This window comes from Thermobia domestica, chromosome 13 (assembly GCF_964235325.1).
Source record: "Thermobia domestica chromosome 13, izTheDome1.hap1.1, whole genome shotgun sequence".
In the NCBI taxonomy this organism is placed as follows: domain Eukaryota; kingdom Metazoa; phylum Arthropoda; class Insecta; order Zygentoma; family Lepismatidae; genus Thermobia; species Thermobia domestica.
In genome coordinates this window covers 75,730,145-75,754,390 of record NC_137466.1, presented here as the reverse complement: position 1 = coordinate 75,754,390, position 24,246 = coordinate 75,730,145, and the positions used below count along the sequence as shown (strand labels likewise).

The following is a 24,246-nucleotide window of genomic DNA, read 5'->3' as shown; positions in this document are numbered from 1 at the left end:
AGAATGAATGAAATGGCAGGATGAAGAAAGTGAGAGGAAATAGGAAAACCCATGCACACAGTGTTTGTCCACCACAAACTCCACTTTGCGCGAGCTGCGATCGAACCAGGGACTCCATGCACCAGAAGTGAACGCTTTACCACCGAACCCTATTAGATTTTGAATTTGATATCGCAGTACAACTAAATGGGCCCATGCCATTAGGTGGTCTGATTCTTATTAACGATTATTTTGCATGTAAATCAATCTAATACACACAGAGTACATGCTTACCTTAATGTTACTATTAGCCATTCTGCAGGTGGTACAGCTAGTCTGAAGTTTGTGTTTATTTTTGTTATTCCTATTGCTACTACAGACAACAGTTCATCAAAGGTAATCACATTCATTCTACAGTAGCTCAAGAACTTCCAGGGATAATTGCGTAAATCACTATATAGCGTGTAAAAATTTCTCTTCAGCAATCTCTCACTGTATATAGGACGTACCCAATATTTCTTTTCCTTCTTTTTTTAAATTCAGAATTAGTACACAATCGATAGCACGTTCTACGAAGTCCATCGTACAGTGTCAAATCCCGCCAAATTGTGATATCAAATGTCCGGCAACTTTTCTGTTGCCGTCGCCAGTGAGAGATACTCCTAAGTTCCGCTTTAGACTTACCAAAGGTGGCAATCCTAGGGCACTTCTGTTCACAAGTCTCATAATCTGAAATCGAATCTCTGCACAAGTAAAAACAAATGTAGAATTTGTGTCAGGCTGCTCAATTGTAAGGTGGAAAACTATGTTAAATGGAATGTATAGGTATCAAAGATTAGTGATAGGTCTTCAAGCTCACTAGCACATCTCTTAGTCTTTGTTTGTTTTTTTTTTTTTTCGAAGAAATTCAATTTTAATACCAAAATCAATTTACATTATTAACATCTATGCGAATATTTAAAAAAAATAATAAGAAGATAAACAAGACTATATTTACATGAACTATTTCTGGGCTTAACATGTTAATAGTTTAATTTTATTTTGATCAAAATTTCTTATGAAGTCATTTGTTAGCTTCGACTTTTTATCTCTATTGCAAAACACACCCCTTGGCCGCTGATATTTGGTTCATTCTATATACAACAGTTGCAATTTCGACTAACAACTATTGCACTCATATACGAGGATCACTACGAAAGTTTTGAGATACGCATTGTTCTGGCACAGTATTTGAATTCCAACAATTGCGTTCCGTAGTGGTATCCAGAGCAACGCTTTGTTGTGGCACAGTGTTTGAATTCCAACAATTGCGTTCGGTAGTGGTATCCAGAGCGAAGAAAGTTTCAACTCGCCACGCTTATCGGCGTGGCCGTATCGCCTTCACTTGTTTGTTGATGTGAGCAATATTCGGGTGTCTAGAATGGAGCTCGAAAGGGAACATTTTCGGGCAATGATCCTTTACGATTTCAAAAGTGGTTTGAACGAGACACAAAGCCTTGACCGTTTGCAGGGGGCATTTGGAGATCTTACTCCTTCCCGTGCTACAATTTTTCGGTGGTTTGGTGAATTCAGAAGAGGCCGGACATCGCTTAAAGATGAGGAGAGAGCTGAACGTCCGGCAACAGCTGTGTCAGATGAAAACATTGCCGCTGTCGAACAAATGATTCGAGAAAATCCTCGAACAACTTTCAAGGACATTGAATCTACAGTGAACATTGGATCGCCAGCAGTAACAAAAATTCTTCATGATCATCTTCGGCTCAGGAAGGTTTCATCTCGTTGGGTGTCTCATACTTTGAACAGCAGAAGCGCATGCGTGTGGAATGGTGTAAAGAAATGCTTGCAACATTTGATGGAGGCAATTCTCGACGCGTCTCTGATATTGTTACTGGTGATGAGACTTGGATTTATCAATTTAACCCTGAAAATAAACGCCAGTCTACAGTTTGGATCTTTCCAGACGAAAATCCACCCACGAAAGTGAAGGGACCACGAAGTGTGGGGAAGAAGATGGTTGCAATTTTCTTCTCCAAATCTGGCCATGTTGCAACTGTTCCATTTGAAGAACAAAGGACTGTTACTGCTCAGTGGTAAACCACTGTTTGCTTAACAAAAGTCTTCCAGAAGCTTCGGGGACGGCGTCCAAGAACTGGGTTGCGTGGGATCCTGCTTCATCATGACAACGCGTCCGCACACACGACCAACATCACAATTAAGTTTTTAGAATCTACGGCGGTCAAACTTATGACTCATCCACCGTATAGCCCTGACCTGGCCCCATGTGATTTTTTCTGTTCCCCAGATCAAAGATCGCATGCGTGGGAAGTGATTTTGCAGCCCTGAAGAAGCTGTAGTGGCTTACGAGAATGACCTTTCAACACTTGAAGAAAAAGACTGGCAACACTGCTTCCAAAAGTGGTTTTCGAGGAGGCAAAAGTGTGTACAGTGTAATGGTGAATACTTTGAGAAAATGTAAGTGTTAAATTGATTTTAAGTATGTAAGTTATTTCAAATCTCAAAACTTTCGTAGTGACCCTCGTATAACAGTTGGCGGAGTTACATGCATACAACGGCTAATTAACTAGTGAAATACAAACTACTACATTTTCCAAACAACTTATGCTCGGCTCTGTCCCTAGGAAGCCTAGCTGCTACATATTCCATAAAAACTGCATGTTTCAGCACTACCCCACGCCGGTTTTTCTTCAATTACTAGAACATAGGTTATCTGGAAATTAATGCCTCCACCACGTTTCCACATTTTTTTTTTTTTTTTTTTTAAATATGGAACTGCAATTAAACTTCACACACACGCAATACAATGTTACAAACAATCAAAAGAGCTCTGATCGATTAATTGATTTGCAGTTTAGCGTTCTAACCAGCACTAAGGTTCTATGGGCCTTGTGCAGAGTCGTTCTGATGTGTGATTAGTGTCATACTAAAGAGTTCGACTAACATGCCTCTTGCAGTAGTCAGGCCTTTAGTATGTCAGTAATCATACTTCAAAACGACTCTGCATAAGGCCCTACATAACTTACAAGTGTTGGACAAAAAATCTAAAACGTTTGCAAAAGTGTGAAAATAATACCTAGTATGGTGTGGGGCCTCCTTTGTATCCAAAACAGCTTGGATCCGACGTGGAATGGACGTATACAGCTCCTGAATCGTGATGTGTGGAATTTTGTACCATTGCTCCCCCACAACATTCTCAGTTCCTTAAGGGGTGCTGGTGGAGGGTAATGAGACCGAACACGCCTTTCTAACTCAGACCACAACGGCTCAATGATGTTCAGATCTGGTGATTGTGGGACCCAGGGGAGGTGTGATAGCTCCTGGTCATGCTCCTCAAACAATGATTTCACCGTTTTTGCAGAGCGACAGGATTCCAAATCATCTTGGTATATGCCATCACCATCAGGGAACAATATTTGAGCCATAGGTAGAACCTGGCCCCCCAAAATGGCCTCATACACCTTAGCATTCATCATTCTATGCAGGACTATGATGGGACCTGCGGAAAACCACGAAATCACTGCCCATACTGTAACAGAACCACCCCCATGCTTTTCAGTTGGGAAGAGAGAGTCTGTATCATAGGCCTGCGACGGTGTTCTCCATACGTAAACACGATCGGTTGTTGGAAACAAGGTGTAGGTCGATTCATCAGAGCACATTACGTGTTTCCACTGCTCATAAGTCCACGCCTTGTGGTCCTTGCACCACTGGATACGCCTCTTCGCATTTACTGCTGTGACCAGGGGTTTGGCGATAGCGGCCCCGTCATGAACTTTCATTTTATGAAGTTCCCGTCGCACTGTTTTCGATGAAACCGGGTTCTGTAGGCCGGAATTGAATTGAGACGTAATTTTCATTGCAGTGGTATTCTTTTTAGCTGCTACAATTCGTTTTAATGCCCTCCGGTCCCTATCTGACAGGACTGTCTTTCGACCACTGTTGTGCTTTGCAGACGTCGTTTGCCCATGAATTGTGTATGCCCTCGTGACATTGGACACAGTGCCTTCCGATACCCTTACATGTTCGCCACTGTAGCTCCAACCAGACGGGCACCAACACTCATGCCTCTTTGGAAGTCTGTCAGGTCGCCCATTTTACCGCACCACTTTCACACCACGACTCACAAGTGAACGGGTTACTGTTGACGGAAGAAGGTCCACATGACACATTAAAAAAAAAAAAAAAAAAAAAAACGATCGGCAACCGCAACACGCGTTGTACAGTGGAGGGCCAAACTTACGTCTCCTGTATGAAGTGTTTTTAGATTTTTTTGTCTACCCCCTGTACTGCTGAATGTGGGATCCCAACGTGAGCTCCCACCGGATCTCCCGCGCCGAAAAGCTCTTATCGATGTCTTGGATATAGGTTTCCAAACTTACGTAGATTCATAGTAGGTTGAAAAAAAAAAAAAAAAAAAAGGATTGACACTAACAATGTTAGATGTAGTTACTCCTACAGAGGGAAAGCTCTATAGTGGGTAAATATTGAAGTAGCCGACATGCAAAAATCGAGGTTTGTGCGCTGATTAGAGGGACGTTGACCATAGGGGAGCCGTGTGAGGTGAATATTGCTGCATGTAAGTATCGAAATTAATTAGTTCATGAATTGGTTACAGAGAAAATTATACCCGAAGTAGAGGCCGAGATATCTTATTTCTGTACAATGTGAACAAGTGGTCCTGTGCAAAAATCTTTCGAAATGTTGAGAAGGGAGATACGTTTCTGAGGATGTTCTATGATTCAGAAACCGAAGTGCGTCAATACGATGAAATCTATCTTCTTCACTGACACACACGTACGTCATGGTGACGATGTTTTGAAAGACAGATGTAATCTGTACTGATCACCTTGGAACATGATGAAGCAACAAACAGTGCTTGGCACACGCACTTTTTACATTTGACGTCATTTCTTGGACCTTTATTTAAAAAAAAAAAAAAAAAAAAAAAAAAAAAAAAAAAAAAAAAAAAAAAAAACCGTAAGGCCATTAAAGTGAATGCATGAGTCAAAAAACAACTTCCGAAATCGCTTCAAAGCGAATTCAGCATTAGATTGAACTGTACCACAAATACATCCAAAGCAAAGGACAATATTTTGAACAGTTTTAATATGTTACTTTTACACGAACTTCCCAATTTCTCCTCCTCCACCTAAAACTTTTATTGCAGACGGAGCATTATTTTCTGGATAAACTTTGCATCCCACGAAAACATTTAGTTTCATACTACTAATCACTTCATTCTATGACCTAGCAAACCCACCGGTGGCTTCATGAACCAAAGAAAATAATCCTTACTACAGTTCAGCTAGAAAATCCAACCATAATTTTATTACTCAATTATCATACTATCTTCTGAGTACATTAGTCACACGTTCTGTAACATTTATCAATGCACTGAGAGATAGCAAGACTTTTCAAGTTACAAAGAATCGTTAAGTCATATAACATTTCCACAACACAAATAGGCACGTGTATACCTCATGATCTACCATAAGTACGCGGCGAGGTACAAAATCCAACTAGCCCAAGTAGTAGTGTAGTAAGCGGACTATTAAGCACAACCGCTGTAACTCCGTCCAGTTTTTATTGGCAGTGACAATGCGCACTCAACAATGTGTGGTCGTGAACTGTCACTGAGTTCGAGCTCGGGTACAATGCTGTGGTAGCAATACAGAACATTTGTCATACAAAGCGAGAAAGTGCAATGAGCCACAGCACAACAACTCGTTGGTTCTAGAAATTTTGTGCAGGTTGTAAAAATGTCGAAGATCAGTCAAGGTCTGGTCGCCCCAGGGTGAGAGATTCAGGTTATACGATATGCCATTGAGAGAAATCCATCCACCATCACACGGTGATTGTCAAACCAATTCAGGAAACCCATCAGGTGTTTCCGCATTGTGCCACACGAGTTTATCCTAGATTAGCGTTTCCCAACCTTTTTCAACTTGCGGCCCACTACAGATGTAACTTGAATTCTCGCGGCACAATCATATAGATATTATTATTATTATTATTATTTGTAAATATAAAATACTGTGGTAATTTTTCTGTGATTATTGATATCCTTTTCACAGAGAAACAGGCTCGATCACTTGTTTTCCTCTGTGGTAAATCATTATGCTTATTTTTAATTCTAATTTAAAAATAGAAAACAACTACAATGAAGTATAGCACCCAGGTTTTTAAAAATACGCTTTTTCGAAAACTGTATCCAAACTTTCATTAAGAAGGAAGATCATTAAAGAACAAAGAAACAAATCTCTTGTACTTTTAAAACACAAATGTAGGTCATTTGTATCCATGTTTGCTTTGTCGAAAGGATTGAATAATAATTTAAAATTTCAAGTTACGAAATAATCTGCAACAATAAAGAAGCAACAATGGCGATAACAATGATAAATATTTTTCTAACATTAAAATGTACAGAATATTAATAGAGTATGAAACTTAAAATTGTAGATTCATAGTAGAGGTTCATAGTAATGTGAAACACAGATATACATTTTTCCTCATAAATATAATGTGGGACTCAATGTCTTGCAATTTGATTTAACAGAATTAATAATTTTATTTCGATTTCCTCGCGGCACACCGGTTGAGAAACGCTGTCCTAGATCGATCTATAGGAGAGTGGATGTGGCAACTGCTGCAAAATTCGCGTGATGTAAATTTCCTGAAATTTCGCATGTGACGAAAACTTTTTTTTTTTTTTCCCCTTAGAAATACAAATGTGCAAAAACAGTGGTTGAGCAAGGGTTACCCTCCAGAACCAATCGTCAGATTAGTTTCGGGCATGAAGTCATGCTCTCTCTGTGTGTTAAGGATCTGCACGGGCTGAGGCTCAACCCGGCCCGTGGACCGGGCTGTAAATTTTTAAATACACAACCATATTTCTCGCGCCTAACTTCGTAAATGAACTGTACAACGATATTTACCAGATCGTTCTTTCTAGATAACTTTTAAAGCATATCTAAATTTGTAGCTTAAGACGCCCACAATTACCTAATTGAGAGTAAAGCTAACTGCAGTGGAGAAAAACTAAAAATAACAAAAATAAACACATTTAACGTATCTGTGACAGAGTTTGAGCAGCCAGTGTGTGGATTCCATTCTTTTACTTCACAGAAATTGACAGTGACTGCTTTGAAAACTATCTGAGTGAGTTCAATACACATCCATTTACATAAAAATTTGCACACATGGACATTTTACTTTAAATATTGGAGTATTCATGTTTCTATTTAAAAATTTATATAAACGAAATGAAAAGAAATATTTAGTTTAACGTCCCATGATTATGCACCGAAGCTAAGGGAGACGGAATTTATATAAATGACAATTTTCTTTAGAGAATTCATGTAGTTAGTAAGTGTAAACGATAACCTTTATTTTGTTTCTCTCTAAATCATGTAGGTAAGCTTTTCAAGTGCAAAATTAAACCTCTAATTGTTGTAAATAAAAGATACAATTCTGCGTTAATTATTGAGTTTCTGTAATTCGGGCTCAGGCCTAAAGACTAAACCATATTTCGTCTCGGGTCGGGACTCACATTATAAATTCACGTGTCAGGCAGGGCCCGGGCTAAAAATTCCGGCCCATGCAGACCTCTAATGTATGTGGTGAAACTACGAGGGGTTAATTCACTTAGAGTTCGTTCCTAACAGTCGTACCATCAATGCTCACTTTTATCCGTAACAGTTGGAGTGGATGTGTGCTGCACTACGCCTAAAATATCCTGAATTTGTGAACCGTAAGCACGTTCTCCTGCAACAGGACGTAAAACCACACTTGGTTCGAAAAAAACGCAACAAAAACTTGAGGAACTTTATGGTATCGGACTGGTGCCACAACCGGCATATAGTCCTGACTTTGCCTTTTTGGCTTACTACCGTTTCGATCCATGGCGCACTTCCTGAAATCGTGATGCTTTACCAAAAAGCAGGAGGTGGAAGCAACGGTAAGTAACTTCTTTGCTTCTAGGGTCATGACGTGGCAACTGGCAGGATGCTGGCTGTAGTAGGCACTCCAGCACGAGGGACTATACTTTGAATGAAAACCTGCTTTTATTGTACTGTAATAAATACATTATATTACTGTAACTACATTATATTACTTGAACAGGCCGCACTGAAACACTACAGTTTATACCTGTATTATTATTTTACAACACGACTGAAATTAACACTTTTTACAACTTTATACTAAATTAACATGTATGTAAATAATCGATTTCTTTAGAATTTTTTTCTACTGTAGCTTTGAAGTTTTTGATGTCCTTAACTTCGGGAAATACTTGAGACCTATCTGGTCCACCTGTTTCTCACAGTAAGTAAAAATGCCACAAAGATATATCAAAAACAAGGTAATAAGTTGAATAACTTGTGTTTTGTTTTCCGTATATTTCCACAATATAAACAAATACAAAACTCCAACAATTTATTAGGAGACTGATGGCTCCTAGCCGAGAAATAATTAATTCCATTGTATTGTTCATTTCATACAATATTCAATGGCGTCAAATATTACTTCAAAAATATTTCTTCACATATTAACTTCTAAGGTTCGTGTCAAACACTAGTTCAGTAACTCGAAGAAAGACACATTTTTACAATAACTTAATAATTCCTTTATTTTCAGTTTATTAGTTTAATTTATGATAACCACAAATTATATTTTCTTGAAACAAGACTTAAGTTTAATAGAAAATATCTCTGGTACTAAGAAAAGAACTACAGAACGTAAGTTTTTTTAATCACCTCTTTATTTTTTAAAGACAACTGAGACTCAATATTCCATTATCAAAAAGTATGTTCTGTTTCTATACGTCACTCAATAACTTACATTTAGCCTTTTTGTTAAGGTAAGAAAGAAATACAAGTTTTCTCTTTCTCAGTGAAGGTCACATGTACAAAAGTTACAGACTATTATGTAAATAATCTTGCTACAAGAAAAAAAAAGTCCCCTAATCACTATGATTTAGGATATGCGGAGGAAGGTAAACATTACCATTACGGAAAAACTCGCGCTGTTTGAATCATATACAGTAAATTATTATACCGTTAATTTTATATAAGTTACAAATTTACATAATATAGGGACAGACCATGCTGCCCAAATTGAGCTTACATTTTGAAAAACATTATGTAAATGCACCACAGGACATTATACTTTAAGATACCGCAGAAAAAAATATAAATAACTGAAAGAGGTTCAACGATCAATTGCGAATATTACGACAGTGATTTTGTTTTTCAGATGTTTTATATATAGATATATTTTTCCCCGTCGCTATCATGCACAATATTTAACATATCATATGTTGAAAAACAGCATCAACATCTATACTCAAAGAATTAATGTAATTTTTCACAGTTACAAAAAAAATATATAATATATATACTTAAACATCACAGTTTATTTTTTTTATCTGTTTCGTATCGAGGTACTACTGTCACCACCACACTACATAATTAGTGTGACTGAAGTGGTTGCCATGGACTGCAACTTGCATAATCATCAAGAAAACTACACAAAAAAAGTGAACCATATATATTTTTTTCTTGGTCCAAAAACATAAAATAAAACAATGAAGGTAAAAACTAGTTCTTTTTTCTTTCTTTTTATATGAACAATACACATGGACTAGTAGCAATTTACAGCAGTCCTTCAATCAGGCTATTAAACAACTCACTTCTATACGAATCTATTTCTCCACCAACAGGCAAACCGCCTGGAAAGGAAAACAGCTAAATTGTACCCCAATGTGAGGTACAACTGTACAATGCCCAATCTCAAAGAAAGAAACTGGACAGTACAGACAAAAATCACTGTTAAGCTCCAACTTTGCATCTTTTATAAATTATGCATCATCACATTTTCAGTAACGAGACAGAGCTTGAGAGCGAGAGTGAGAAGAAAGAAAGAAAAAAATGCAAAGTTTTGAAGCTGTACTTTTTCTTTCTATTATGTATACAAAGAAGGGTTTCTTTGGTAGTATATTGTGAAGTACATTAAATTTCTTTTTCCATCTCATACGAATCTATCTTGTTACCAGGAATTAATTACATGGCATATCAATTTTTCTTCTTTCGTGGACGCTGTCCTCAAAAATACGGTACAACTTGTATATATATTTTGCTTTCACTGACGTTCAATTGAAACCTTTCAGCACACACACTGTGCACCAATATAATATGGCCAACTACAATCATGGTTGGGATATGGGCAATAAAACAACGGTGAATTATGTAGTGTCAAAAATATTACACTGTACAAATTCTGCATGTGCACCTGTACACCCTTTAGAACAAAGTTCAAGCAATACAGCACAAGCCACCGCACCCACCTGCGTCGTCAACCCAGCACTTCACTTTCATTATTAAAATCTTCCCCTCCCCCCATCATCCAACGTATACATTGAGTGCAATTTATGTTACAGAAGATTGCTATGTGATACAACTAATAGCTTTAAACACATTCACACATGTACCCAACTCATTTTCCATGATTTAACAAGGGTGTGATCTGGTTTAGGAGTGAGGGTAGCATCTACTTCTGTATACACATTGGGGTTACTGGAGACAACCTGAAGACCCCTTGTACTGATAGCTAGAATCCACCTTCTGTTGAACCTGCAAAGCACACCAAACACCACAATTACACAGCACAATTCAAGCTGTCTTAATCATAATGCTTGGACCCATATCAGTTTCCAAATAACACTCAAATGCACTCACTGTATATATTTTATAGAGGATGAAGTATTTTAGAAAAGAAAAATAATAATAAAAAAAAAAAAACAACAAAAGAATCCGTAAAAGTCAATTACACCATTTTTCTCTCGTCTCTTAAAAAATACTATCTAGAAAATAACATCTTGCCCAAGCCTTCTGTGATGTGTACATTACCCGGTACGCTTCCCTGCAAAAAAAAGAACCCTGTAAACTTGTTTGCTTTACTGTCCACAGAAAATATTAAAATACGAAAGTGAAAATAAAATAAATAAATAAATAAACGAAATCATCAATTACTCCGGAGTGATGTACACATGGCTTAATTGACTTCTGCGGACATCTAGAACATAAAACTTCAAATAGGCGTGCGTTTGTAGTTTAGCAAAGACGCAAAACAAAACGTGATGGTCAATGAAATGTGCTTATACAATAAACGAAAAAAAAAAAAAAAAAAAAAAGGCAGTGCACACATTGCATTTTATTTTACCCTTTGGGCTTTATAGATTTTTACTATACCTACGTAAATCACCGTATGATAAATAACCAATTAAGGATACTGAATTGGAAATTAAGGAATAAATTGCGTTGTGAACTTAAGAAATAAAAATTATATTGCCCGAGCTTAAAAATCCGAAGCTCCATCAAAGCTTTTTCTTTTTTATCATCATCATCATCATTATTTACCCTTCTGTAAAATACATACAATAAGCGCAACATAAGCATCAATATAAGAAATTCCTTTATCAATCCCTCATACGAAAAAAAAAGCTTAAAAAATACAAGCAAAACATGCATACTCTCAATTGCCTTAATATGAACATGATTTTGATTTATGAATTTTCACAGATGGTGTTAATAATGAGCAATTTTACCAAAACATACATGAAACTTTTGAATCAAAATAATATATTGAAGTTAATAATTCTAAATGATGATAGGACCAATATCCTACTTAATTCAATTTTTTAAAAGCTATTTACAACGAACAGCTTGGTAACAAAACAGCTCTTAACTACATCTGGCACACATTTTAATAGTTATAAAATTAGCGTCTATTTATGGTTATTAAATCTACCACTTTAATCACACACTTACATATTTACTGAGTGAAAAGAAAGAATGAACCACCACCTGATTTTTGAATATTAAAATTATGAAGAAATATAAACATGCCCACACACAAACACATACAAAGCATGCAGCTGATTTTTTTTTTTTTTTTTGTGTGTACACTCGCACACTAACAAACTTGTGCTGTTAATGTAATTATGCACATTGAAAATATGTGCAACAAACACATGCATCGAAGTTCTAGAGTGAATTTGAAAGAATTTTAATATTATGGACAGAAGGGGATCTAACTACAATGCTTCCTACGCATTATATGCATTTTAAAATTCATCTGACTAGACTGATTTCTTGAATTGCATACTACGGTTATTTCCTTGTCTTAATATTGTTATGCTTGCACATTCTGTTTGTGTACAAGTGTTTTCAACAATAGCTAATCATGAGAACATTTCCATGCATTACCATTTGTTCGCTTTCATAACTTTTTTAGAAATTAATCTTTTTTTTTTTTTTTTTTCATATACATGAAAATTCTACTATTTACATAGCCAACTACTTATTCAGGTGGTGGGGGAGGTGGAGGTGATGGTGGTGGGCCATCAGGGAGAGGAGGAGGTTGAACTTCAGTTTCGGAACCAGGAACTGTAGTAGTCTGCATGTACTCTTCACTGGGTGGCATAGCGTAAGATGCAACAGGATAACCAGGTATTCCTTGGCCATAGTATCCATACTGCACCTCAGACCCTGATGTATTTGGTGGAGGCTGATATAAGCAGACTGGAGCCGGTGTCATTGAATGGAGAGCCATATGTGGCTGAGGAGGAACTTGAGGATAAGCATAGTACTGGTAAGGATATGAATTAGGACCCATCATGGGAGGTGGTGGTACTGGGAAATGCATTCGTGGCTCCCTATTAGGTTGTCGACGACCCCGCCAGTGTCTACCTCTAGCCCCACCTACCTTACTCCCTGGAGACTGATACGGGCGACTCTTCCTCTCTACTCCGTTCTGCTCGTAATTCCGTTTCTCAACATCACTTCGTCTTGATGATCCATCTGCCATGCGCGCCATTTTGGAGCCCGGAGAAGATCGGTCAACTTCCATTCGAGGACTCCTATCACGTTTCCGCGATTCCCTGTCCTTCCCTGAGCTGAAGTTTTCAATCACATCTTTGCTAATCTTGATTTTCAAACTACTTGTATTTGCACCTGAGTTTTGAGGAGAGCTACCAGTTGAGTCTGCACCTTTAAGGCGATCCTTTGGAATTTTTAGTTTTAAAGCTGAGTGATTACTTTGCTCACTCTGGACAGATGTCCCTTGATCATAATTCACAACAGCTAGATTAATTTTGTCTTTTGGAATTGTAATTTTGATTGGTGCAGTAATTTGCGCACTTGCATGATCGCTTTTTCCCCTATCCTTGTCTCTTTGCTTGTCTTTATCTCTGTGTTTATGTCTGTGTTTCTTCTCTTCCCTGTATTTCTCCTTTTCCTTGTGTTTATGTTTATCCTTCTTTTTCTTTTTATCACTTCTATGATGTTCTGAGTTCTTTCTTGAGTGTCCTTCACATGAATGTTTATCAGGAACTATTGGTATTACAATTTTCGTTTCACTGCTTTCTTTCTTTGGTGACGAAACATGTGAACGCACATCAGGAGCAACAACATTAATTACAGGCGGCTCTTCTTTTACTGGCATTTCGAACGGTTTTATTAGTTCTGGTGGCTGAAGTTCTTTTGAAACAGAAACAACTTTGCTTTCTTCATCAGTCGAAGACAACCTTCTGTCTCTAATTGGCTGTATAATATCTGGGACACGTCCTGGAAGTTTAATACCCATTGCACCCTCACGTAATGACTGAAATCCTGGAATGTATTCTAACTTTTGAACAACAGGAACAAGTTCTGGTTCGCTACTTGAACTAGTAGTCCTTCTTCTACTTTTTAAACTCGCTGGAGTTCCTCCCGATTTTCCGGGAGTTGTAGGGGTTGGAGGATCTTTTACTGGCGTAGTAGGAATTTGAACTGGTATTGTTATTGCTGTAGGTTTCGTCTTTTCTGGGCTCTTTAATTTGATTTTCGTTGTTAATGCTTGTTGACCAACAGGTGATTTGTGTCTCCCTTTCTCAGGTGTTTTGCTTCTTTCCCTTGAGTGAGAGACATTACCTGTTTTCTGGAAGCTAGATTTGAGGTCAGTTCTTTCACCTAGTAAGTTCTCATTTGAATTTGCACTTGTGACTGCGGGCTGAAGATTTTCTGTTATCACTTTCACTCCTTCAACATTTGAAGCTGGTAATACGATTTTGATTTCGGACTTTTTCTCCGATGTAGTTCTTAAAGGCGGTACATGAGATGAATTACTTTGTCCATTTGTACCTAATACTGCAGACTCTCCTTTCACAGCAAAATGAACACTGGGTGATACTGACTTCAAACCTTGAGATACTGATGGCTCAGTCTTCGGAGGAGGAAACGGAGGTGGAGGAGGAGGTGGTGGAGACCTTGACCTTGAATGCGAAGGTGACCTTTGTCTTCCATGGGAAGATGGAGACGACTTTGTCTTGACAACCTGCACTGATGGGGATTTCACTTTAGAATGTTGCACAGATGGAGATTTTGACTTTGTCTTAAAATGATGTGGATGGCCATGTTTTTCCTGAGACGACGGAACCATAGTAACTGGACGACTTTTAGATTGATCATATCGTATACTAGCCCGTAGATCCGCATTCATATCGTCAGCTTCCTTCTTTAGGTCTGGTTTAATTTCCGAACCACCATCTATCCTGTCTTCTCCTTTTGTTGTTTTAGAATCACATTTAATATATGGAATGTCTCGTTTCGATTCAACCTTTCTTTCTAATTTAATATTTTCAGAACGATCGTGTAACGAATCACTTTTATGATCTAATTGAACGTCAGTTAGATGTTCACTGCGAGCTTCACGACGATGTTTGTGATCTTGTTTGCTTTCTGGAATTTTCGCATCGAACATTTTCATATCGGAAGGTGATGGCTCAATTTTTATCTTTATATCACTTGTGTGGTCTCGTCTTTGTGTTTTATCCAATACCTTTTCAGAGCTCCTCACTTTTTCACTAATAATTTTATCACTTGAACCTTTATGCCTTAATTCGTCGTACGACTGCACACGCTTTGGTTCATGGCCTGCATGGGCAATAACTCGGCTGTCCTGAATTAAATTACTAGATCCATACTTTACGTCTTTCGTTAAGTGGATGTCTTTGTGTTTATCACTAACAGGTTTATGTCCTTCTATATACATACTTTCATTACTAGTTGAAAATGTAAGTTCGTGATTTTGATGTTTTTCTAGTCCATTCTTAGGTATATGGTTCATTTCGTGATCCATATTCTGATGGACATCATGATTTGCTATTTCCTTTCCACTAACATCACGTCCTGAAGTCTGCTCTCTACCACTGTCCCGTACAGGAATCTGTTCACGCATTCCACTTCGTATGAGCGAAACATCACGGCCACTCATATCACGACTTACACTCATGTCACGCTTACCGGAATCACGTGGCGTGGGTTGTTGTTCATGTTTCGACATGTCGCGAATTGAACTTGGTTCACGCTTTATTGACTCACGTCCTGACACTGATTCTCGTTTCATTAAATCACGAATTGAACTTTGTTCCCGTCCACTTAAATCACGAACAGACGATGACTCTCGAACACTAGAATCGCGATTTGATAATTTGTCTCTATTAGGAATATCTCGAACTACAGGATGGTCTCGTGAACTACCATCGCGAACTGCCATGGCGTCCCGTCCACTAACACTTTTCGGATGACCACTATGTGGTTCTCGATGAAGTTTAGGGTGCACTGTTTCCATTGGTGGTCCATATTCATGCCGTGATCCTACTGACCGCTCACGCTCCAAGCGCTCCCTATCCTTCTTCTCCCGGTCCCTGAAGTCTCGATAATCCCGTTGGTACTTTTTGTACTGGTCCTCTGCTGAACCTTAAAATGAAAGAGGAATTAAGAGTATTAGTATCAGTCAAAAGCAGTTACAGCAAAACATGTATGAAAGAATTTAATGAATTGAAATACACAAAATGATTTCGCTGAAACAGTTTAATTATATACTAGAAATTTGCTTTTATTTTAGTATTTGGTATGCATTGCGAAAGATAACGTTTACATGATGACTATAATAAATAATTTTTTAAGTCCACTTTTACAGCAGTATAATTCTCTACAGCTTAATGTGTGTAAGTGTGCAATTACTTATATTTTAAATCTACTATTTTCTATCAATATCAAAATCCATTCACTACTGGATATAGATCTATTTGACTATTGCATAAAAGGTTTAGTAACACATCCCCAACGACAAACTACTACAGCAAGAAATGTAAAATGTAGACATAATGCTCTTTCTCACGAACGCAATGGACAAGAAAGTGTTTAAATAATAATAACAACAACGAAGGGGAGGAGAGATTTTCTGCTAAGAATATAGTATGTCACGAGCCTCTGAAGTTAGGGAGAAAACTTAGCGTATATAAACTCCTAATTGAAAGTAAACGAACACGTGTTTCCGCATTTTCAAAAATTCTGCTTTTAAAAGGGAAAACTTGTAATATTCAAACTTCCAATTTTATATTCATGAACTGCCCAATGTGAGGATTCGCGTAAGTTGACAGTATTTAAAATTCAATACATAAATTCTTCACTAAAAGTGATCTACAGCAAATATTCAATTTATGAACTAATAATAGCACATAAATGTTCTACAAATAAGTGGCCAATTTCGAAAGGTGACCAACGTCACTAGTTTTACTGTACTGAAAAAATGCGTACGTTGTAATCGGAGCGTTCCCGATTCAAAAGCCTTTGTTGATCAGCTTGGTTTATGCCAAACTTTTCTCTTCCTTACTTCCACTTCTGCCGAGGTTTAAAGGGTTTAAGTGTTTACTAGCGTTAAGCATGTCAATAAATATAGTTTCACCTGCGAAATTAACTCACATCCATCCTATAATTTCTGAACCTTTCTTTCTTACCTGACTTGACAGTGCCAACAGAAGTCAACGAGAATTCAACGTTTAATATGTTTTTCTTTTTTGAACAAATCCGTAACAAGAATCAGAAGAGCGAGGTTGTTGAAAAGAACTTCACAAGCAGTTTACACTAGCAATAATTACTTGTGATTCGTCATTGTTTTATGAGGATAATCACATTTTAGGTCTATAAACCTTTCTTCTGAAACTGGTAGGCCATGTGCAAAATCCGCTAGACGTATTAAAACATCTGAGATAATGCAATTCCCTAAAAAAGTTTACTACCGACGTATGGAATAATATGTGAACTGAAGATTTTTAAATGAGCAGGCTAAAAAGTATCCCATACGTTTTAACGTTTGTTTTAATCCTTTCACCTAATGATATAAGTCGATTGGCTCTGAAACGTCATGAAATTGAAATAAACATTTTTAAATAGTCCTGACACTTCCTAATAGTTTTATAAAAGCTTTTGTTTTTTTATTTATTTATTTTTTTTTTTTTTAATTTATGACGTTAAGCATTGCCTCTACGGAACGACGTAAAGTTACTTCTGTCCAGAAACGGACTGAGAATGCTTGTTTATATAGTATTCCGACAATTATGACAAGGACCTATAATTTCTGTGACGGGTTTTGATACTCTGGAAATGTTTCCTCCATGTTTCTCGACCTTGAGCTTAATCCCTTAACTTCCAGTATTTTCTTCTATTTTTCAAGTAATCGTTACGTTGTGTTCTTCATCCTACTCCTCGCTTTCCTTCCACTTCTCCCTTCATGACGGTATGAAGGCGGTAATTTCTTCGCAAGATACGTCCAATCCAGTTGACCTTTAGACGAAGGATGCTGGATAAGAGCGTTCTCTTCTCTTGTTACTCACTTCATCCGATTTTTCTTTTGCCATCTTCCTCCAACATTACATTTCGAAGCTTTGTAAATATTTCTTCTCTAATTTTCGTAATATCCAAGACTCTGAACCATACAATTCCACATATAGCACTTTATCAGTTTATTCCTTAGTCCAATGTTAAGCCTGCTAGTTAGAAGCGATCTTTCCTTGTTGAATGCCTCTTTTGCTACAGCAATTCTTGACCTGATTTCTTTGGCGCAGTAAGCCTATCCCGTTAAAATACTTCAGACATTTGAAATTATCGATTTGTTCAAGCTCTATTAGTTCTACTCTGATCCTTAAGGGTCTCCACTACAGCGAAATTAAACTTCCGCTAATTTTTCGAGTTTTTCTGTAATATCTTCAAAACAAATAAAAATATTCGAAAAGCAGAAACGTAGTGAACTAGACAATACGATTTTGTATGTGATACCTTTATTACAATTCACCTATCTGCTTTTGGTATGTCGCTATTTACAGAACCCCGCAAAAAGTGCAAAATCTATCTACAGTTGCAAATCAAAAGCAGATAGATGAGTTGTAATAACGGTATCACATGCAAAATCGTATATTCTATTTCACTACGTTTCTACTTTTCGAATATTTTTATTTGTTTTGAAGATATTACAGAAAAACTCTAAAATTAGCGGTAGTTTAATTTCGCTGTAGTGAAAAGCCTCAAGGAAATGTTTCCAGGGGATACTGTCATGCTTTTCGACCTTTCGATGTTGATTTCCATTCTAATACTGTATCTCAGTGTCAACTATTCGGTATATAATCTCTTTTAGTCCTTCCTTAGTTCTAGGTACAATAGCCGTGTCGTCTGCGTACCTCACCTCGTTGATGATCTGTCCCGCAACTGTGAAATCTCTAACTTTCGTTAATGCTTCTTTCATTCAACATTCACTGTAAACATTGAATAATTGCAGTGATAGCGTACATCATTGTCGGACTCCTCTCTCAATCTTCATAATGTTGGTTTCTTTTTAGTTCGAGTGCACGGGTTGCGAATGAGTCAACGGTTCCTCCAGTTGACACGGTCGAAAGATTTATGCCAGTTCGAACACACACAGCTCTTTCTTGACTTCAAGAGCACATTCTAATATAACTGGTATCTGGTATCAACCAATATTATTTCAGGTGCCTCTTCCTTTCCGTAATCCAAATTGATCTTCCAATCCCTCTTCTATCTTACTTTCCAACCGCGCGCAATAATATTTCTAGTATGAGAAACGAGGCTCTGCAATCGCTGTACTTCTTTGCCTGCTTTGTCTTAACTAGTGCAACAATTGTAACATCTAGAAAATACTTCAGCCATTCTTCATTCAGGTAGATCTTGTTAAGAAGGGAAGTCAGTACTTTCATTGCATTGTCTTCTAATTTTTGAGCAAGTCTGCTGGTATTTCGTCATCTCTAGTCGCCTCCTTCCTTCTCATGTCTTTGATGGTTTGTCTACTTCACTTGTCAGTATACTGGGTCTTTTGTATTTTTTAACTACTTCTGCTTCGATTATGGTATTTCTTCGGCGGTTCTTCTGGTCATACAGATCCTTTGTAAATTTCTCCCAGAGGCAAGACTCAGGTATGGTCAGTGACTACGTGACCTTGTTCGATTCCAAAATCGTGTGTACTTTTGTTAGTTCTTCCTCCCAATTCTTGTGCTTTCTGATACATCAGATACCTGCACAACGTTGAAGTTCCTTATTTCTTTACATGTTACTCGCATGTACTTTTCTCTGGCTGTGCCAGTTTCCCTTCTTAATTCTTTATTCAGACTTCTGTATTCTCTCTTCTTGTCCGTGGTTTTCGCCCTTTTGCGTTCTTCCATCTTTTTCAGCATCTCTTCAATTACTCATGGTTTTCTCTGTGCTCTCTTTACCTTGCCAATGTCGTTATTGAGTGTATCTAACAGTAGAACTTGGTTAACCTTTCCTGTTTTCTTCCACGCTACCTCCTCTATCGTCTACTGCACGGAATTTTTCTTCTATCTCTTCTTCACATTACTGTTCATAGCTGTTTATCGTTCTAAATTTGACTTTCGAATTCTCCTCTCATTTTTCTTGATTGATTTCAACTAGGTCTGCACCTCCGCCACTAGGAGATTGTGGTCCGAATCAATGTTCGCTCCTGGTAGTGTCTTAATGTCTGTACATTATTTCTGAAACATTTCTTGACGAAACAATAATCGTCTTGTCAGCGTCCTTTATCTCCTGGGCTTTTCCATATTTCTCTTCTTAAACTTTGTATCTGCCACCACCAAATCACGTTATCTACATAAGTTGATCAGTGTACGGCCCCGTACGTTTCTTCTGGCTAATCCAAATGTCCCACTATTTTATTGTCAGATCCTTATCTCACCACGCTGCGGGGGTGAAGTCTCCCACTATGGCGTTAACCTGATCTATTCTCTCCTGATTTTAAGCCATTAATCTCGTCATATATTACTTCTACTTCATTATCATCATAATCAGTTGTTGACACAAACATTTGCACTACAATATCCACTGCTTTTGCAGTTAGTTTTACAAAACATCAGGCGGTTCTACAGCATTCCATCTTTTGATTATTTGGTTTCCGATTGCTATCGCGACACCATCGCTCTTCACACTACCAAACAGAAATGAAATGAAATGAAATCTTTGAGTTTTACGTCCCACGGTTATGCCGGGTAGGCTAAAGGAGACGGTGATGATGAGAGATGAGTGAAATGGTGGAATGAAGAAAGTGGGAGGAAACGGGAGAACTCCGAGAAAACCCAAGAGCACGGCGTTTGTCCACCACAAAGTTCACTTGGCGGGGGCTGGGATCGAACCCGGGACCCCAGGCACCAGAGGTGAACCACTACCAAACAGAATATTGTGTAGTTTCCTTTTTACAATTTTCTGACTGTTGTACGTCTCTTAAACCCATCATGTTCACATTACACTTAATTCCACTTTAAATTTTCAAGTTTACGCCCACATCGTAAAGTTCCTCTTACGTTTGAAGTTTCTATGCTGAAATGTAAGTTATTATTTTCTCCTTTGATGATGATTTTTCCCGGAATAGTCCTCACTCGGAGATCCTAACAGGAGCTATTTTACCTTACGTAGAACCATCGTTATATTTGGTCTCCTCTTTTGTCCCTCCTGGAAAAATATAATGTGGTACTATTCCTATTTCCTTTCCACATCTCCATGTATTGACCTTGTTGTTTATCTGCCTTTTACGACAGTTCTCCTCCTAAGGACAAGAAGGTGCTCTGACTTCTATCCGCTCATCCGCCTTTCCAAGAGGGCGTTGGCACCTTGTAGAGGTTGACTCATCCCAGGAGTCAATCGGTCCCCACCCCGTTGGCCGCCTAAGGTATTGCCCGCTTTCTCTCTCGATGAGGTGTAGATTGGGATCTTCCCTTCAATCAGGACACAATGCAAGCAGGATTGTTTTCAAAGAACTGGGATTTAGTAGCTAGTATAAGCAATAAAGAAAACTGCTTTCATTCATCGCACAAGGCTTTCGAAACATCTTGTCTAGCGTTAATTTTTAAGCTAGCCATCTTTTTTAATATTTTTAGTAACTTGAGTTATTTCACTATATTCCAAAAGACTATAAAAAATAACCTTAGTCATTACAATAAATTATATGATATACTAGAGGTGCTATAATAGTCTCAATTTTTTATGCTATGGGACAACTATGGCAATTGAGCAGGGTGGAAAAAAATCATGATTTTTTTCAAAAAAATCATTTTTGTTGATTTTTTTGATTTAAATCGATTTTTTTGATTTAAATCAAATCTTTTTCTTCGTATGATACAAGTCGCGAACTGAAGAAAAAACATTAGGAATTAGTATTAAATGTTAATTATGTCATTTAAGTGAAAGTATTGGGTTTTAATTTTGAATTAAACCCCAATCGTTAACCTATTTCAATCCCAAACAATATTTCTTAAGCATTAAGGAAAAAGTACAGCAATGTATATCAACATGACACTTTTCTTTTCACGAAAGTTACTGACATTTGGCAGGGGCATATTTTTAAACAATTGGAACTAGCTAGCGGCAGAAATACATATAAAGTACATAAATTTCGCCTAAAATTAACTCACTCACTCTATGACCTATGGAACCCGGAGGTTCAATGCCATGTTCACAAAAGTTCTCCTGACTTCTATCCTTAGTCAACTGAATCCAGTTTCTATTTTGTATTCTTATTTCTGCGAGATCCATCTTAATATTGCCCTCCCATGTGCGACTAGGTCTTCCTAATGGTCGTTTTCCGATTGGACTTCCAGTTAAAACTTTGAAAGCGTTCCTACTTTCTTCCATTCTCGCTACAGTCCTGCCCACCTGAACCTCCAAGATTTGATGACCCTAACAATGTTTGGTGAATGGTATAAATTATGCAGTTTCTCATCATGAAGTTTTCGCCATTTCTCATTTCCGTTCCTTTTGGTTCCGAATATTCGTTTTAGGATTTTATTCTCAAATACTTTTAGTCTGCGTTCTTCCCTCAGCGTAAGCGACCATGTTTCACAACCATACAGCACAACAGGCATAATTATCGTTTTATATATTTTAAAGCTTCAAATTCCTCGACACAATTCGCGATGATAAGAGATTTTGAACTGAATAATAACACGAATTCCCTGCAGGAATTCCAAAATAAAAAAGTCAAGATGATCAGTTCCAGAAGAAGAAACACTTGTGATTGTTAAAAATGTGCTTTATGTGACGTGAAAAACAGTTCAAATGCGAGTTGTCCGTGCATTTAAGACATCTATACATAGCAGGCACGTTTTTATACTTTTCTGTTGGCTATTTTATTTCCTCTTACAATTTTTCCTGCACAGGCGCGGCAAATTTTCTGCGATCACATCGCAGATCGCGGCATGTTCTGCAATGGGGTCAAGTATCCACTTTATCAAAAGTATTATTCGATATTTTAACGCATCCAAAATTTGTCGTATTACGATCCCGAGGAACTTCTATGTATTTAGTACATAAATTTCGCCCAAAATTTTAAAATCTAATTTTTTTTTTGTTTCGGAGAGGGGATCGAACCCTCTAAATACGCCCCTATTATCTGGAAACAAACAAATAGACATGAACACAAAAGAGCTTTCATCTTAAATGTCCATGGTAATTTCCCCGTTGGAACAGAAATTTTAAAACCCTGTGTTACAAAGAGAAGAAAGCAGGGTTCACCCGTAACCCGTTCAAACGGGATTTTCCCTGATAGTTCCCACATGATACTCGTTTCATGCTGTGCTTACATACATTTGAGTCTCACTGTATTATGATTATTATTTTCCATAATCGGAATAACAGAAGAGAAACGGGATTTTACTTACTTTCACTTTAAATTAATTAATTTCGGAATTTGATTTAAATCAACGATTTTTATTTAAAAAATCAAGTGATTTAAATCTTGATTAAAATCGTGATTTAAATCAGACTGATTTAAATCAATCCACCCTGCAATTGAGGCAGCATACTCTTTTAGCAAGATTATGAAAACTGAAGAAGAAAATGTATCAAAACATTTATTGATGCTCTGTTTAAGGTCTACTTAATTTGGGTGTCTTTGTAAACCTCTGTGACATAGACACCTATATTACAGCTCAAGAACTTTTTTCTATTGCTGGTTAACTGTATTGTTTTGTTTTGTTGAAAATGATAAGAAGCAAAGAAGCTATAAACTTTCTTGAATCAACATGAATGGCCAAAAAAGTGGAATTTTATTTATTTATGATCCTCTTACCTTAAATGGACAAGAACCATTTACAGTAAAAGACAGTGAAGTAGCAGGGAAAATGTAAGTATAAAGATGAATTTTTTCCAATAGATTCGTACTCAGATTTTAACAGAAGTCTTGTTGTGCCTTAAGCGAGTTTCTTAATGCAGCGAACAATATTGGTTATTTACATTAACAAATTGACGCCTAGGAGTTTTAAGGCCTCTTTGTGAGTTTTCACAGTCATATTTTTAATTGTTTCTGTAGAATAAACAAATTTGTAAGAGTCGCTGGTACTGTATGCGTTCCTAAACTTCCTTATAAATGGAGATAGGAAACATTTAAATGCAACATTGCTTTGAATCTTTATTGCTGGTATATATATCACGTAGAAACTAAGAACGTCTTAAAAACCCTACAGATATTTCATCTTCCAAGGTGTATGTAATGCAATATAAACGTACAAACTGATGTATTTGGAAATAAATAAGCTCATTGCTACAATACACTGAAGGCAAAATATGTCTCCTGAATCAGATATTATTTGAAATTGTTATTATAATGCCCGGTGTCACATACAGCTGACACTCTTATTACTATTATATTTTTGGACTAATTATAACACATATTATAACCAGTAAGTCAAAGCACTTAAAATATATAGAATAATATAAGTACAAAAATAACAATTCCAATAGCTTATGGGTGTTGACGGGTTAAATTATAGTTCCATGTCTCATATAGGCTCGGTGCTGAAAGGGAAGCTAATGTCTAATTCAACCAATTAATGAAGATCTCATTCTCTTGAAC

General features: G+C 37.3%; 1 protein-coding gene across 4 annotated transcripts in view; it reads right to left on the bottom strand.

Moving 5' to 3' along the window:
• Nucleotides 1–8,376: 8,376 nt before the first annotated feature.
• The window catches only part of LOC145668254 (uncharacterized), an 83,076-nt gene continuing 67,206 nt past the window's right edge, over nt 8,377–24,246 (bottom strand). For 3 of the 4 annotated variants that reach the window (XM_081735943.1, XM_081735945.1, XM_081735946.1), the window contains 2 exons: nt 12,763–15,794; nt 10,649–10,917 (listed from right to left, as the gene is read on the bottom strand). In XM_081735943.1, the coding sequence (XP_081592069.1) occupies nt 10,855–10,917; nt 12,763–15,794 (3,095 nt within the window). In that variant the 3' untranslated portion in view covers nt 10,649–10,854. Of the gene's footprint in view, nt 10,629–10,648; nt 10,918–12,762; nt 15,795–24,246 lie in introns of those variants that run through there. The other variant, XM_081735944.1, reaches the window with a different exon arrangement.